This window comes from Salvelinus alpinus, chromosome 16 (assembly GCF_045679555.1).
Source record: "Salvelinus alpinus chromosome 16, SLU_Salpinus.1, whole genome shotgun sequence".
Classification (NCBI taxonomy): domain Eukaryota; kingdom Metazoa; phylum Chordata; class Actinopteri; order Salmoniformes; family Salmonidae; genus Salvelinus; species Salvelinus alpinus.
In genome coordinates, this window is record NC_092101.1 from 55,303,497 (window position 1) to 55,320,558 (window position 17,062).

At 44.4% G+C, this 17,062-nt stretch overlaps 1 protein-coding gene across 1 annotated transcript in view; it reads left to right on the top strand.

The window, feature by feature from the left end:
* The window catches only part of LOC139541691 (gamma-aminobutyric acid receptor subunit gamma-3), a 440,844-nt gene that overhangs the window by 382,235 nt on the left and 41,547 nt on the right, over positions 1-17,062 (top strand). The window contains exons 6-7 of the mRNA XM_071346627.1: positions 11,517-11,654; positions 13,880-14,032. Coding sequence (XP_071202728.1) covers positions 11,517-11,654; positions 13,880-14,032 — 291 coding nt within the window. The remainder of the gene's footprint in view (positions 1-11,516; positions 11,655-13,879; positions 14,033-17,062) is intronic.

Consider the following 17,062-nt stretch of genomic DNA (forward strand, 5'->3'; position numbering starts at 1 on the left):
CTGTGCGGTGGGGGTCTGTGCGGTGCGGGGGGTGCGGGGGGGGGGGTCTGTGCGGTGCGGGGGGGGGGGGGGGGGGGGGTCTGTGCGGTGCGGGGGGGGGGGGTCTGTGCGGTGCGTAGTACCTTCCACTAAGCGTTTTTCTCGACAAAAATACACGTAAGCAAAGTTCTGAATTGATGTAAACTGACATTATTTGTTGCTTATTTTCTACTTCTTAGATGCATATAATGTCCAGGGTATAACCTAGCCTGGTGGAACCAGCCTGATCACTGTGTTCACCATATAATGTCCAGGGTATAACCTAGCCTGGTGGATCCAGCCTGATCACCATATAATGTCCAGGGTCTAACCTAGCCTGATGGAACCAGCCTGATCACCATATAATGTCCAGGGTATAACCTAGCCTGATGGAACCAGCCTGATCACCATATAATGTCCAGGGTATAACCTAGCCTGATAGAACCAGCCTGATCACCATATAATGTCCAGGGTATAACCTAGCCTGGTGGAACCAGCCTGATCACCATATAATGTCCAGGGTATAACCTAGCCCGGTGGAACCAGCCTGATCACTGTGTTCACCATATAATGTCCAGGGTATAACCTAGCCTGGTGGAACCAGCCTGTTCACCATATAATGTCCAGGGTATAACCTAGCCTGGTGGAACCAGCCTGATCACTGTGTTCACCACATAATGTCCAGGGTATAACCTAGCCTGATGGAACCAGCCTGATCACCATATAATGTCCAGGGTATAACCTAGCCTGGTGGATCCAGCCTGATCACCATATAATGTCCAGGGTCTAACCTAGCCTGGTGGAACCAGCCTGATCACCATATAATGTCCAGGGTATAACCTAGCCTGATGGAACCAGCCTGATCACCATATAATGTCAAGGGTATAACCTAGCCTGGTGGAACCAGCCTGATCACCATATAATGTCCAGGGTATAACCTAGCCTGGTGGAACCAGCCTGATCACCATATAATGTCCAGGGTATAACCTAGCCCGGTGGAACCAGCCTGATCACTGTGTTCACCATATAATGTCCAGGGTATAACCTAGCCTGGTGTAACCAGCCTGATCACCATATAATGTCCAGGGTATAACCTAGCCCGGTGGAACCAGCCTGATCACCATATAATGTCCAGGGTATAACCTAGCCTGGTGGAACCAGCCTGATCACCATATAATGTCCAGGGTATAACCAGCCTGATCACTGTGTTCACCATATAATGTCCAGGGTATAACCTAGCCTGGTGGAACCAGCCTGTTCACCATATAATGTCCAGGGTATAACCAGCCTGGTGGAACCAGCCTGATTGCTGTGTTCACATTTCTATTCCGCTTCACATTTTATGATGTCTGAAGTGAAATAGAAAGATGAATACAGTGATCAGGTTTTGTTCCCACCAGGCTAATCATAACCACCATTGATAATGTAATCAGTACTCTGTGTTTGTGTGACCAACCAGTATCTTTGACGGGCCAGGAGCTGCTCTACGCTGCCAAAGCCATCAATGGGGCACTTTCAAAGACCTCACCCCCCCCCCCCCCCCCAGCCTCACCTCTTGTCTGCTCACCCACGGTCGGTCATGGGGAGATCAGAATTAGGTAGGTTTAGTCTGACCTGTTCAAACCTCAACAGGGTACCTGTTTGTGTCATAACACCTGTCCTAACTGTCATTGGTAATAGAACAGTGACTGTGTGTGTGTGTGTTCACAGAAACGTATATGGAGACTTGCAAGATGTGACGACGTCCAGACAGGCTAGATACTGATGTCTCTGAATGGACAGAAACCTGGCACTCTGACAGACAGGTCTGATACTGATGTCTCTGAATGGAGAGAGACCTGGCACTCTGACAGACAGGTCTGATACTGATGTCTCTGAATGGAGAGAGACCTGGCACTCTGACAGACAGGCTAGATACTGATGTCTCTGAATGGACAGGGACCTGGCACTCTGACAGACAGGCTAGATACTGATGTCTCTGATACTGATGTCTCTGAATGGACAGAGACCTGGCACTCTGACAGACAGGCTAGATACTGATGTCTCTGAATGGAGAGAGACCTGACACTCTGACAGACAGGCTAGATACTGATGTCTCTGAATGGACAGAGACCTGGCACTCTGACAGACAGGCTAGATACTGATGTCTCTGAATGGAGAGAGACCTGGCACTCTGACAGACAGGCTAGATACTGATGTCTCTGAATGGAGAGAGACCTGGCACTCTGACAGACAGGCTAGATACTGATGTCTCTGAATGGAGAGAGACCTGACACTCTGATAGATGGGCTAGATACTGATGTCTCTGAATGGAGAGAGACCTGGCACTCTGACAGACAGGCTAGATACTGATGTCTCTGAATGGAGAGAGACCTGGCACTCTGACAGACAGGCTAGATACTGATGTCTCTGAATGGAGAGAGACCTGGCACTCTGACAGACAGGCTAGATACTGATGTCTCTGATACTGATGTCTCTGAATGGAGAGAGACCTGGCACTCTGACAGACAGGCTAGATACTGATGTCTCTGATACTGATGTCTCTGAATGGAGAGAGACCTGGCACTCTGACAGACAGGCTAGATACTGATGTCTCTGATACTGATGTCTCTGAATGGAGAGAGACCTGGCACTCTGACAGACAGGCTAGATACTGATGTCTCTGATACTGATGTCTCTGAATGGAGAGAGACCTGACACTCTGACAGACAGGCTAGATACTGATGTCTCTGAATGGAGAGAGACCTGACACTCTGACAGACAGGCTAGATACTGATGTCTCTGATACTGATGTCTCTGAATGGAGAGAGACCTGGCACTCTGACAGACAGGCTAGATACTGATGTCTCTGAATGGAGAGAGACCTGGCACTGCATTAAAATTTACTTGACAACTTTTACTTGTCTTGTCTTTTTTTTATTATTGAAGGGCATCAATCAATATGGGGAGGGAGAAACCCTGTGTATTCTGGACCAGGATCAGTCAATATGAGGAGGGAGAAACCCTGTGTATTCTGGACCAGGATCAGTCAATATGGGGAGGGAGAAACCCTGCGTTTTCTGGATCAGGGAACTCCTGTTGTGTACGGGGCATCACACAGGAAGAACACTTCTTCTATGGTATTATGTAAAGGGTTGTTTGTTCTACATTGACCTGTTACTACATTTGAAAGTTATCAAAACACTTAGTTTAGAATATCTACAGAAATTCAGTAATTGCATTCTCATGTTGCTCTGTAGCAGGTATTCCCAAACTGCGGTAATGCCGTCGGGGGTACGCCAAATAAAAATGTGATTCACATTAAAAACATTTAACAGTTTTAAACAGTCCATTTATATTTTCCAAGGTGCTATACGTTTGGGTGAGTTTTTTTCTCTCACCTGAGTAGCCTCGTTTCTCTGCCAAAAATTAAACCATCTAGTGTTCAGCGAAATAACACAATGTCAAATAATTAACATCCAATCACATTAACCGTTACACTCTCGCAGAAATTCCACTATGTTGCCAAACGTAGCTGCTGCTCATGTTGGTATCTGTGGTGATGGCGCAAAAGCCATGACAAGGAGACATAGTGGTAACGCGCGGGCAAGCAGTTGCTCCTGATGCCACTTGGGCACACTGCAGCATCCACCGAGAGACTCTTGCTGCCAAGGGAATGCCTGACAGCTTGAAAGACGTTTTGGACACTACAGTGAAAATGGTTAACTTTGCGCTGGTTATCAAGGGGCAAAGTATTGACAGGTTTTTTTTAATTGAGAGTTTTCTTTACTGAACATAATTTAAACTTGTCTGACTGCTTGCTTGATGAGTTTCTCACACGACTGGCCTATCTGGGTGATATCTTTTCTCACCCGAATGATCTGAATCTAGGATTACAGGGACTCTCCGCAACTGTATTGAATGTGCGGGACAACTGAGTATGATTAAGAAGTAGGAGCTCTTCTCTGTCTGCATTAACAAGGACAACACACAGGTCTTTCCATCATTGTATGATTTGTTTGTCCATAAGCTTGAGTTCATTTGCACACAATGTCAAATGTGATATAGCGAAACACTTGAGTGAGTGGGGTACGCATTTACGCAAGTATTTTCCCGAAACGGATGACACAAACAGGATTCGTTATCCTTTTCATTTCTTGCAACCATTCCATTTACTGATATCTGAACAAGAGAGCCTCATTGAAATTGCAAAAAGCGGTTCTGTGAAAATTTTATCAGAAGCCACTGCCAGATTTCTGGATTGGGCTGCGCTCAGAGTATCCTGCCTTGGATTGGGCTGCGCTCAGAGTATCCTGCCTTGGATTGGGCTGCGCTCAGAGTATCCTGCCTTGGATTGGGCTGCGCTCAGAGTATCCTGCCTTGGATTGGGCTGCGCTCAGAGTATCCTGCCTTGGATTGGGCTGCGCTCAGAGTATCCTGCCTTGGATTGGGCTGCGCTCAGAGTATCCTGCCTTGGATTGGGCTGCGCTCAGAGTATCCTGCCTTGGAAAATCACGCTGTTAAGACACTGATGCCCTTTGCGAGAGTGGATTCTCGGCCCTCACTAGCATGAAAACTAAATACAGGCACAGACTGTGTGTGGAAAATGATTTCAGACTGAGACTCTCTCCAATACAACCCAACATTGCAGAGTTATGGACGTCCTTTCAACGACACCCTTCTCATTAACCTGGGGTGAGTTATTCACCATGTTCGATGAACAAATAACGTTTAATAGATGGTTAAATAAAGAGCAAAATTATTGATTATTACATTTGTGCCCTGGTCCTATAAGAGCTCTTTGTCACTTCCCACGAGCCGGGTTGTGACAACAACTCACACTCATTCTTATGTTTTAATAAATGTATAGTGTGTGTGTGGCAGGCTTACAATGATGGAAAAAAACAACATTTGAGAGTGTGCTGACACTGGTGCTAGAGGAGGTACAGCTGGAGTGTGCTGACCCTGGTGCTAGAGGGGGTACAGCTGGAGTGTGCTGACCCTGGTGCTAGAGGGGGTACAGCTGGAGTGCGCTGACCCTGGTGCTAGAGTGGGTACAGCTGGAGTGCGCTGACCCTTGTGCAGAGGGGGTACAGCTGGAGTGCGCTGACCCTGGTGCTAGAGTGGGTACAGCTGGAGTGCGCTGACCCTGGTGCTAGAGGAAACAAACAATATCAGTGAAAAATATCAAATACCTAGTTTAATGCTACAAAACCAACTTTTATAAGAGATTTTATTTAAATAAGTTATATTTCCATAACGTAGAGTAAGGCATTGTTGTCAGAATAGATTCAATAGATGATTAATAATTCAACAATTGGTCTTGGTAATGCAACAAATATTGATATCAAGTTGTAAAATCACAGCTGGTACATCGTCTGCTGCCTGCAGCCGTTCGGGATTCACTGTTTCAGTTTCCATGACTACATTTTTTTTTGTACTAAAACGGACAAATGTAACTAAGGCTGTGAATGTCAATACAATCAAACTAGCAAAGGACAATGACCACAAGTCAGTCATAACATGGCTAATAGACTTGCGTATCTATTTATGTATCTATTTATTTAGTAAGCTAAAAACACAGAGCCTAATATTAGCTAGCTAGCTAACTAGCTGTTTGGAGGATGGCATTTTTTTTTACCCCCATATCATTTTTTCGGGGGCTACAGCTAGAGATGCTGGTGTCATTTTGGTTAGCTAGCAAGAAATGTGAATCACTTTGCTAGCTAGCTATGCTGAACTTGAACAACTATCCACAGTTAGCATATCAATCAAATGTATTTATATAGCCCTTTTTACATCAGCCGATGTCACAAAGTGCTGTACAGAAACCCAACCCAAAACCCCAAACAGCAAGCACTGCAGGTGTAGAAGCACGGTGGCTAGGAAAAACTCCCTAGAAAGGCCAAAACCTAGGAAGAAACCTAGAGGAACCAGGCTATGAGGGGTGGCCAGTCCTCCTCTGGCTGTGCTGGGTGGAGATTATAACAGAACATGGCCAAGATGTTCAAATGTTCATAGATGACCAGTAGGGTCAAATAATAATAATCACAGTGGTTGTAGAGGGTGCAACAAGTCAGAACCTCAGGAGTAAATGTCAGTTTGCTTTTCATAGCCGATCATTCAGAGTTAGAGACAGCAGGTACGGGAGAGAGAGTCAAAAACAGCAGGTCCAGGACAAGGTATCATGTCCGGTGAACAGGTCAGGGTTCCATAAACACAGGCAGAACAGTTGAAACTGGAGCAGCAGCACGACCAGGTGGACTGGGGACTTCAAGGAGTAATCAGGCCAGGTAGTTCTAAGGCATGGTCCCAGGGCTCAGGTCCTCCGGGAGGGGAGGGAGGGAGAGAATTAGAGGGAGCATACTTAAATTCACACAGGACACAGGATAAGACAGGAGAAATACTCCAGATATAACAGACTGACCCTAGCCCCCCCGACACAAACTATTGCAGCATAAATACTGGAGGCTGAGACAGGAGGATTCGGGAGACACTGTGACCCCGTCCGAAGTTACCCGTGGTCCGGGCCAACCAGGCAGGATATAACCCCACCCACTTTGCCAAAGCACAGCCCCCACACTACTAGAGGGATATCTTCAACCCACCAACTTACTACCCTGAGACAAGGCAAGTATAGTTGTCGATCAAATAGATGGACGGGCAGGCAAGTTCCTGTTCAGTTGTCAAAATGTGGGTTGGGACAAGCATGCATTGGCAGACAAGCTGCAGAAGGGCGAGCAGGCTAATATTCCCCGTTGTTTATCAGGGCAATTTTGACGCCAAACTGAAAAAAGCTTGAGAGGGTTTATCTACTGTTCCCTCGTTAGATCTCTGGTTAACAGTTGTTGCTGTTGTTGTTGTGAACAAACAACTGAGGGAGAGATATCCTACCTGGTCATGGTTGTTTGATCAATAGGACTTTCTAAATGTAAGAAGACCATTTTAAAAGGTGTGTTTTGTGGCTTTTGGCAAATGCTTTCCAATGATCTAAAGTTGTGCTGTTGTTACTGCATGTAAACACACAGTGCCAGTTCAAAGTGAATGATGACAGGCCAGTGTGGAAAATGGCTCATTTACATATAGGCCTACTGTAGCTCTGATTGGCTATGGTTCACTGGTCTGTGTAGAGTCGGGTCCAGGATAAGACTGACACATTTCCATTCGGTTTTATTTACTGCAGTGTCTATTAATTGTCCAAAAGCACAGCTGCTATCCCACTCTAGAATTTTCACAAATGCCTTACTCTACGTTATTCCCAAACTGTCACGCCCTGACCTTAGAGAGCCTTTTTATTTCTCTCTTTGGTTAGGTCAGGGTGTGATTTGGGTGGGCATTGTAGTTTTCTATTGCTTTGTTGGCCTGGTGTGGTTCCCAATCAGAGGCAGCTGTCTATTGTTGTCTCTGATTGGGAATCATACTTAGGCAGCCTTTTTTCCCACTGTGTTTGTGGGTAAAAAAAAAAATTCTGTGTGTGTTTGTGTGCGCCACGGTTGCGTCACGTTCGGATTCTGTTTACCAGTTTTGTTTTTGTGAAGGTTTCACTTTGATTAAAGATGTGGAATTACATGCACGCTGCGCCTCGGCTCATTTATGACAGGGAGTTTGAAGACAGTGAACGTGACACAAACATTCTAGGAAAGTATGAAAACGTGAAAATGACCATATCTAAGTGCTCGCTTCTCAGAAAATGTTTTTTTTTAATTACAAATAAAAAAAATATATAAAAACAATTGGCATATTCTTAGGGGGATGTATATGAACAGATTTTAATAAGATTTAATGTTACTAAAATATTGTCAGTTCCACTTTAAATGGAAACATTATGTTGAAGTGCTGAACTTCCCAGAATGGTGTTTCTTAACGTTCTTGGAACAATTTCAAAGCATCATTTTATATAGAACCTGTTAGAAACGTTATACTGAAGTATTGAAGTTCCAACAGAAGAACATTCCCAAAGTCAAGCCAGTTGGAGAACATTCCCAAAGTCAAGCCAGTTGGAGAACGTTCCCAAAGTCAAGCCAGCTGGAGAACATTCCCAAAGTCAAGCCAGTTGGAGAACGTTCCCAAAGTCAAGCCAGTTGGAGAACATTCCCAAAGTCAAGCCAGTTGGAGAACATTCCCAAAGTCAAGCCAGTTGGAGAACATTCCTAAAGTCAAGCCAGTTGGAGAACATTCCTAAAGTCAAGCCAGCTGGAGAACATTCCCAAAGTCAAGCCAGCTGGAGAACATTCCCAAAGTCAAGCCAGTTGGAGAACATTCCCAAAGTCAAGCCAGCTGGAGAACATTCCCAAAGTCAAGCCAGCTGGAGAACATTCCCAAAGTCAAGCCAGTTGGAGAACGTTCCCAAAGTCAAGCCAGCTGGAGAACATTCCCAAAGTCAAGCCAGCTGGAGAACATTCCCAAAGTCAAGCCAGTTGGAGAACGTTCCCAAAGTCAAGCCAGTTGGAGAACATTCCCAAAGTCAAGCCAGCTGGAGAACATTCCCAAAGTCAAGCCAGCTGGAGAACATTCCCAAAGTCAAGCCAGCTGGAGAACATTCCCAAAGTCAAGCCAGTTGGAGAACATTCCCAAAGTCAAGCCAGCTGGAGAACATTCCCAAAGTCAAGCCAGTTGGAGAACGTTCCCAAAGTCAAGCCAGCTGGAGAACATTCCTAGAACATTACCAAAATTGAAATGAAATGTTACCATGTTTGAAAACTTTTAGGAAACCTTCTGTTAAAGTAATGAAATACCAAGAAAATTATATTATTTTGCCAAGTTCCTTAAATGTGCTGAGAGTGCTCCAAAGCCAATAAACCATCCTGCACCATTTCCAGAAAGTTGTGGCATGGTTGTATGCAAAATAACCATAGGACAACCACACTCTCACCAAGATCTAATAAACATATGGTTCTCAGAACATTATGTGCTAGCTGGGTAGCTACTGAAAAACCTCATGACATGACCGTCCATGATCATCCCACTTCAAAAAGCACAGGAAAATATGATCTCAGATTGTTCTGAAATCGTTTCAAGAAATGACATGAGTAAGACATGAGGAATCAGTTCTATATCTTTGACCAGTAGTATGTAGCTGTGGCTTGGAGTATTGCTTCTCCATACTATGTAATTTATTCCCTGTGAATCTGGTGGTATTTTTTATCTCCCCTATTAAGATAAATTATTTACCATAAAGTAGTGTGAAAGTACCCTATTTTGACCACTAGGTGGCGCTGTTCCTGCTGTAACACCACACGCTTTTATCCATTTTGCTGGACTTGTGTTTATTGAATAGATCACAACATTTTATTTTTGCAACATTGTGTAGAAAAACAATAGATTTGGCTCATTGTGAAGATAGATTGTGTTCATCCTCACAATTCAAGCCAGTCCTCCATGAAAGCAATGATCAGATGGGAAGGCCATCCCTTAACACAAAGATGAATGGACTCCTGTATTGAACCAAACCTTTTCATTTACTTTGCTTTCCTCCCCACTCTGTCTTCTTCATTCAGTCTGTCTTTTCAATAGCTTGTTGTCCTCCAACCAGATACACTAATGTAACCCTGGGCCTATCAGTCTGTCTGTAGGAGCATCTAGCATCACTATGGCGATGCTTTGCTGTTAAATTTGAGATGTAAAACACATTTCCAGAAAGGAATACAATAAAGACATTATTCATATTATTATTAGGGTGGAGGGAGAGAGAGAGAGAGGGAAAGGGAGAGTGATTGACAAAGAAAAATAGATAGAATAGAGAGAAGAAGAGAGACTAAAGAGAGGAAGAGAGGGGTCACAGTACTGTGTAATACCAGATGGGTACTCACACCTCATTAACCTGCTCTGTGTAATTCCAGATGGCTAGTCACACCTCATTAACCTGCTCTGTGTAATTCCAGATGGCTAGTCACACCACATTAACCTGCTCTGTGTCATTCCAGATGGCTAGTCACACCTCATTAACCTGCTCTGTGTCATTCCAGATGGCTAGTCACACCTCATTAACCTGCTCTGTGTCATTCCAGATGGCTAGTCACACCTCATTAACCTGCTCTGTGTCATTCCAGATGGCTAGTCACACCTCATTAACCTGCTCTGTGTAATTCCAGATGGCTAGTCACACCTCATTAACCTGCTCTGTGTAATTCCAGATGGCTAGTCACACCTCATTAACCTGCTCTGTGTCATTCCAGATGGCTAGTCACACCTCATTAACCTGCTCTGTGTCATTCCAGATGGCTAGTCACACCACATTAACCTGCTCTGTGTAATTCCAGATGGCTAGTCACACCTCATTAACCTGCTCTGTGTGATTCCAGATGGCTAGTCACACCCCATTAACCTGCTCTGTGTGATTCCAGATGGCTAGTCACACCACATTAACCTGCTCTGTGTAATTCCAGATGGCTAGTCACACCACATTAACCTGCTCTGTGTAATACCAGATGGGTAGTCACACCTCATTAACCTGCTCTGTGTAATTCCAGATGGCTAGTCACACCACATTAACCTGCTCTGTGTAATTCCAGATGGCTAGTCACACCTCATTAACCTGCTCTGTGTAATTCCAGATGGCTAGTCACACCTCATTAACCTGCTCTGTGTAATTCCAGATGGCTAGTCACACCACATTAACCTGCTCTGTGTAATTCCAGATGGCTAGTCACACCTCATTAACCTGCTCTGTGTAATTCCAGATGGCTAGTCACACCTCATTAACCTGCTCTGTGTCATTCCAGATGGCTAGTCACACCTCATTAACCTGCTCTGTGTCATTCCAGATGGCTACTCACACCACATTAACCTGCTCTGTGTAATTCCAGATGGCTAGTCACACCTCATTAACCTGCTCTGTGTAATTCCAGATGGCTAGTCACACCACATTAACCTGCTCTGTGTAATTCCAGATGGCTAGTCACACCTCATTAACCTGCTCTGTGTCATTCCAGATGGCTAGTCACACCTCATTAACCTGCTCTGTGTAATTCCAGATGGCTAGTCACACCTCATTAACCTGCTCTGTGTCATTCCAGATGGCTACTCACACCACATTAACCTGCCCTGTGTAATACCAGATGGCTAGTCACACCTCATTAACCTGCTCTGTGTAATTCCAGATGGCTAGTCACACCTCATTAACCTGCTCTGTGTAATTCCAGATGGCTAGTCACACCTCATTAACCTGCTCTGTGTAATTCCAGATGGCTAGTCACACCTCATTAACCTGCTCTGTGTAATTCCAGATGGCTAGTCACACCTCATTAACCTGCTCTGTGTAATTCCAGATGGCTAGTCACACCTCATTAACCTGCTCTGTGTAATTCCAGATGGCTAGTCACACCTCATTAACCTGCTCTGTGTAATTCCAGATGGCTAGTCACACCTCATTAACCTGCTCTGTGTAATTCCAGATGGCTAGTCACACCTCATTAACCTGCTCTGTGTAATTCCAGATGGCTAGTCACACCTCATTAACCTGCTCTGTGTAATTCCAGATGGCTAGTCACACCTCATTAACCTGCTCTGTGTCATTCCAGATGGCTACCCGAGAGATGAGATGATTTACAAGTGGAGAAGGAACTCCGTGGAGACATCCGACCAGAGGTCCTGGCGACTCTATCAGTTTGACTTCATGGGACTACGCAACACCTCACACATAGTCAAGACAACAGCAGGTAAGGTTGTTTACCGTTAGTGTTGTATTTGGTAATAATGTATTTTAATGAATGTGTATGTGAGTGTTCTGAGGCATGAATTAAGATGTTAACTGATACCTTATATCATGCTGGTCACTTTCTCTCTATCCCTCTAAACTGACATCTCTTGCAGAGTTTACTCTTAGCAACTGGTAAGAGTAAGTGGCCCAGCCAGAGTCTGGACTTAAACTTGATTGAACATCTCTGGAGAGACCTGAAAATAGCTGTGCAGCAACGCTCCCCATCCAACCTGACAGAGCTTGAGAGGATCTGCAGAGAAGAATGGGAGAAACTCCCCAAATGCACGGACTGTTGTCCTCCTCATTCGGTAGCAACTTCTCCAACACCCGATTTAAATCCATTTACTTTTCTCCGCATTGAGGAACAATCTCCTTTTGACTCCAAAATTCCATTGAAGTTTTATAGACTCTTCAGCGGCAAGAAAGACTTACATTATTGTGACGATAACTTTTCACGAGCTGTGGTCCTTGTATAAGTGTGCGACTCCAAGCGTGTTGTTGTGATAAACCACCGTTTTTTTTTTGTGCTTTCAAGACAACTGGGGAATCAATAAAAAAAATAAAAAAACGAGGTTAAATCGTGACGTCAACGATCTTCAGGTTGGAAAGATAGAAAGATGCCAGAGTTTCTGACTTTGAACGAGTTGGATGACCATTACACGAGTTGGATGACCATTACACAAGTTGGATGACCATTACACGAGTTGGATGACCATTACACGAGTTGGATGACCATTACACAAGTTGGATGACCATTACACGAGTTGGATGACCATTACACAAGTTGGATGACCATTACACAAGTTGGATGACCATTACACGAGTTGGATGACCATTACACAAGTTGGATGACCATTACACGAGTTGGATGACCATTACACGAGTTGGATGACCATTACACAAGTTGGATGACCATTACACGAGTTGGATGACCATTACACGAGTTGGATGACCATTACACGAGTTGGATGACCATTCAAAAGGATTTCTCCAGTCAGAGTGTGTTTGTTTCCCGAGTTCTTCGTTTTCTTGAACGCTCTGAAGTCTGAAGTCAGAGATTTCAGAGTTTCCAGTTGTTTTTGAACACAGCATGTCTACTTTATTCACCAGATACACGGCCACATTCACCAAGCACAAAGAGTGACTGATCAAACCGTCAACGGAAAGGCAACAGCGAAATGCTCAGCGAGAGAGAGAGATAAAAACATACAAAACCCTCCCCCTGGGTGAAATTGAAAAAACATGACCCTCCATTTTCGTCCGGTTAATAATTGCGTAAATTTCGTTTTTCCTAACAGCAATTTTGGGGTTTTCCCCTCCAACTCAGACCACTCCCATATTCTTGAGAGAGAAATTGTTCTTTGCTTCTTTTTTTTTACCATTTTAATAAAAAACAATAAAGTTACTTTTGTTACATGGAAATGATTTGATATTGAGATAAAAATGGCTGCATGGGATCTTTAAATAGATGTGTTGGTTCTACTACTGTGGACTTTTATAGTCCATGCTGGTTCTCTCACTGTACAGGTGATAGGGTTCAAGCTATTCAGTCCATGTTCTCCTCCTCTCCCCAGGTGATAGGGTTCAAGCCATTCAGTCCATGTTCTCCTCCTCTCCCCAGGTGATGAGGTCCAAGTCATTCAGTCCATGTTCTCCTCCTCTCCCCAGGTGATGAGGTCCAAGCCATTCAGTCCATGTTCTCCTCCTCTCCCCAGGTGATGAGGTCCAAGCCATTCAGTCCATGTTCTCCTCCTCTCCCCAGGTGATGAGGTCCAAGCCATTCAGTCCATGTTCTCCTCCTCGCCCCAGGTGATAGGGTCCAAGCCATTCAGTCCATGTCTCCTCCTCTCCCCAGGTGATGAGGTCCAAGCCATTCAGTCCATGTTCTCCTCCTCTCCCCAGGTGATGAGGTCCAAGCCATTCAGTCCATGTTCTCCTCCTCTCCCCAGGTGATGAGGTCCAATCCATTCAGTCCATGTTCTCCTCCTCTCCCCTGGTAATAGGGTCCAAGCCATTCAGTCCATGTTCTCCTCCTCTCCCCAGGTGATGAGGTCCAATCCATTCAGTCCATGTTCTCCTCCTCTCCCCAGGTGACAGGGTCCAAGCCATTCAGTCCATGTTCTCCTCCTCTCCCCAGGTGATGAGGTACAAGCCATTCAGTCCATGTTCTCCTCCTCTCCCCAGGTGATTACATAGTGATGACAGTGTTCTTTGACCTGAGCAGAAGGATGGGCTACTTCACCATCCAGACCTACATCCCATGTATCCTCACCGTGGTGCTCTCCTGGGTCTCCTTCTGGATCAAGAAAGACGCCACGCCAGCCAGAACAGCTCTAGGTAGGCTAACCTCACAGAGCAGTTGACCTACTTCTACTCGGTTATACTTCTCGGTCATTAGCCTGGGTACCAGTCTGTTTATGCCATCACGCCACTCCTTGTCATGCAAAACATTTGAGGAGTAGCCTGATGCTACAAACAAACTGGTGCCCGGCTACTAGGTCATACAATACATTATGATGCCTGCAGGATTTACTGAAGTAGAGCTGCCCTTAACAAATAACTAGTACCTGTACATCTGTGAAATACTTCATTCAGTCATTGGCATTTCAGTCATTTTTTGTATTTTGTTCTAGAAAGGATTACACATCCAGGCATCACCTTTATAAGCTGTCATGATTCAGCTCATTCAGATATGCTTGGAAGTCAGTGAAATTCTTAAGTATAATCAAAAGCTGTTTATGCTTTGATTGTTACATTTAGTAAGGAACTTTGACCCACCCTACCAGAAAATATTGGTCGGGCAAACTCAATCAACAAAGCTCCTACGCATCAAACCCAGCACAGTACTGACTATACACTGAATGCAATAATAACCAATCAAGTTTTGAGCCACACACACAAACATTCTAACATTCTAACGGTCCCGTGTGGCTCAGTTGGTAGAGCATGGCACTTGCAACGCCAGGGTTGTGGGTTCATTCCCCACGGGGGGACCAGGATGAATATGTATGAACTTTCCAATTTGTAAGTCGCTCTGGATAAGAGCGTCTGCTAAATTACTTAAATGTAAATGTAAATTCGGGTTATGATCAGTTTATGGCTACTTCACATAACTTAAACTCTTATTACACAGAAGACCACGGTAGTGGAGCATACTTTAGAGAGTAGACTAGCTAGGAAGAACACGGTAGTGGAGCATACTTTATAGAGTAGACTAGCTAGGAAGACCACGGTAGTAGAGTAGACTAGCTAGGAAGACTACAGTAGTGGGGCATACTTTATAGAGTAGACTAGCTAGGAAGACCACGGTAGTAGAGTAGACTAGCTAGGAAGACTACAGTAGTGGGCATACTTTATAGAGTAGACTAGCTAGGAAGACCACGGTAGTGGAGCATACTTTATAGAGTAGACTAGCTAGGAAGACCACGGTAGTGGGGCATACTTACTCCCGAGTGGCGAAGCAGTCTAAGGCACTGCATCTCAGTGCTTGAGACATCACTACAGACACCCTGGTTCGAATCCAGTGTGTATCACAACAGGCCGTGATTGGGAGTCCCATGGGGCAGCCCGAGATTGGCCCAACGTTGTCCAGGTTTGGCCGGTGTAGGCCGTCATTGTAAATAAGAATTAGTTCTTAACTGACATGCCTAGTTAAAGGTTACATTTAAATACATACATTTATAGAGTAGACTAGCTACTGTAGGTAGACCACGGTAGTCAAACGTACTTTTATGAAGTAAACTAGCTAGTAATCGATCTGCCATATTGCGACACTGAGTGCGTCTGCCTGCCTGTTACAAACGTGCCCGGTTAACAATAAGCTAAATGTATAATGCTAATTATTCCCTGGCTTCATCTATTGCATAGCTCCAGTTCCATCGGATATTTTTACAACTAACACTTCCTCTACATGTGGTTCCAAGGGTATTACAGTCTGCCATCAAACATCAACAATAACACATGTAGTCTACAGGATATATTTTTTTAATTTTTATTTCACCTTTATTTAACCAGGTAGGCCAGTTGAGAACAAGTTCTCATTTACTACTGCGACCTGGCCAAGATAAAGCAAAGCAGTGGGAATAAACAAATGTACAGTCAATAATACAGTAGAAAAAGTCTATATACAGTGTGTGTAAATGAGGTAAGATAAGGGAGGTAAGGCAATAAATAGGCCATAGTGGCAAAGTAATTACAATTTAGCAATTTAGCTAGTCTAATTTCCTCTAAACATATGATAGCTACTGCTCCATGATCCACTTGACTTTAATCTTCTTTTCCAGCTTGCTTTATTTTATTGGATGGACATGTTTTAAAGTTTTGGTGGCTAATGAACACCAAGAAGTGTTATCTTTACATATCCCACATTTCATAAGTTTGAAAATGATTTGCTAGGGGATAGCTAAGCTAGTCGACATGTTTCCGCTAGCTTAGCTACCTAGCTTGACGACGTGGTAACAGTGCGTGGTACCTTGCTCTTCACATCAGTCCTATCACAGTTACCCGGGCATAAGATGTTGATTTATCTGTGGCCAATGGCAATGAGCCTTCTTGGGAGAGGGCGCTTCTATTGTAAATCAATGGAGAACTAAATATTGCCTTTTGCTGGCTAGCTCTCTCAGCAGGTACTGCTGTGACGTAGTGTCCCCGTGAATGACAGCGCCCTGAGCCAATCACACACAACCAGAGAAGATCAATGACACCCTCACTCTAATTTCTCTGTCTGCCCCTCAACGACAGAGAAAACTGAGCGACGGCTGAAACAGCTGCATTAGGAAGCTGCTTCACTCTACCAAAATGTACCGCAACAACAATGCAATGGGAAAACGACCACATATTCTTTATTACATCAAGCTATATTTGTATTAAATTTAATTGTTTGCTTACTGATATGATATATTGTTAGGATATGAAATAACAGAATAGCATGCAAAATCTCCTCAATATTGGTGTCGCTCCGCCCACTGCATTAGGTATGTGCTTGTGTTCATGACTTCTGCTTATTTCACCTTGTCTGTTTGTCCTTGCTGTCTGGTTGTCCTTGCTGTCTGGTTGTCCTTGCTGTCTGGTTGTCCTTGCTGTCTGGTTGTCCTTGCTGTCTGGTTGTCCTTGCTGTCTGGTTGTCCTTGCTGTCTGGTTGTCATTGCTGTCTGGTTTTCATTTCTGTCTGGTTGTCATTGCTGTCTGGTTGTCCTTGCTGCCTGTTTGTCCTTGCTGTCTGTTTGTCCTTGCTGTCTGTTTGTCCTTGCTGTCTGTTTGTCCTTGCTGTCTGGTTGTTACTGAGCTGTGTTGATGTGTAGGTCAGTCTCTCAGCTTGCTGCCATGTTGCTTCCCTTCTTTCATAATGCTTCCTTTAACTCCATTAGT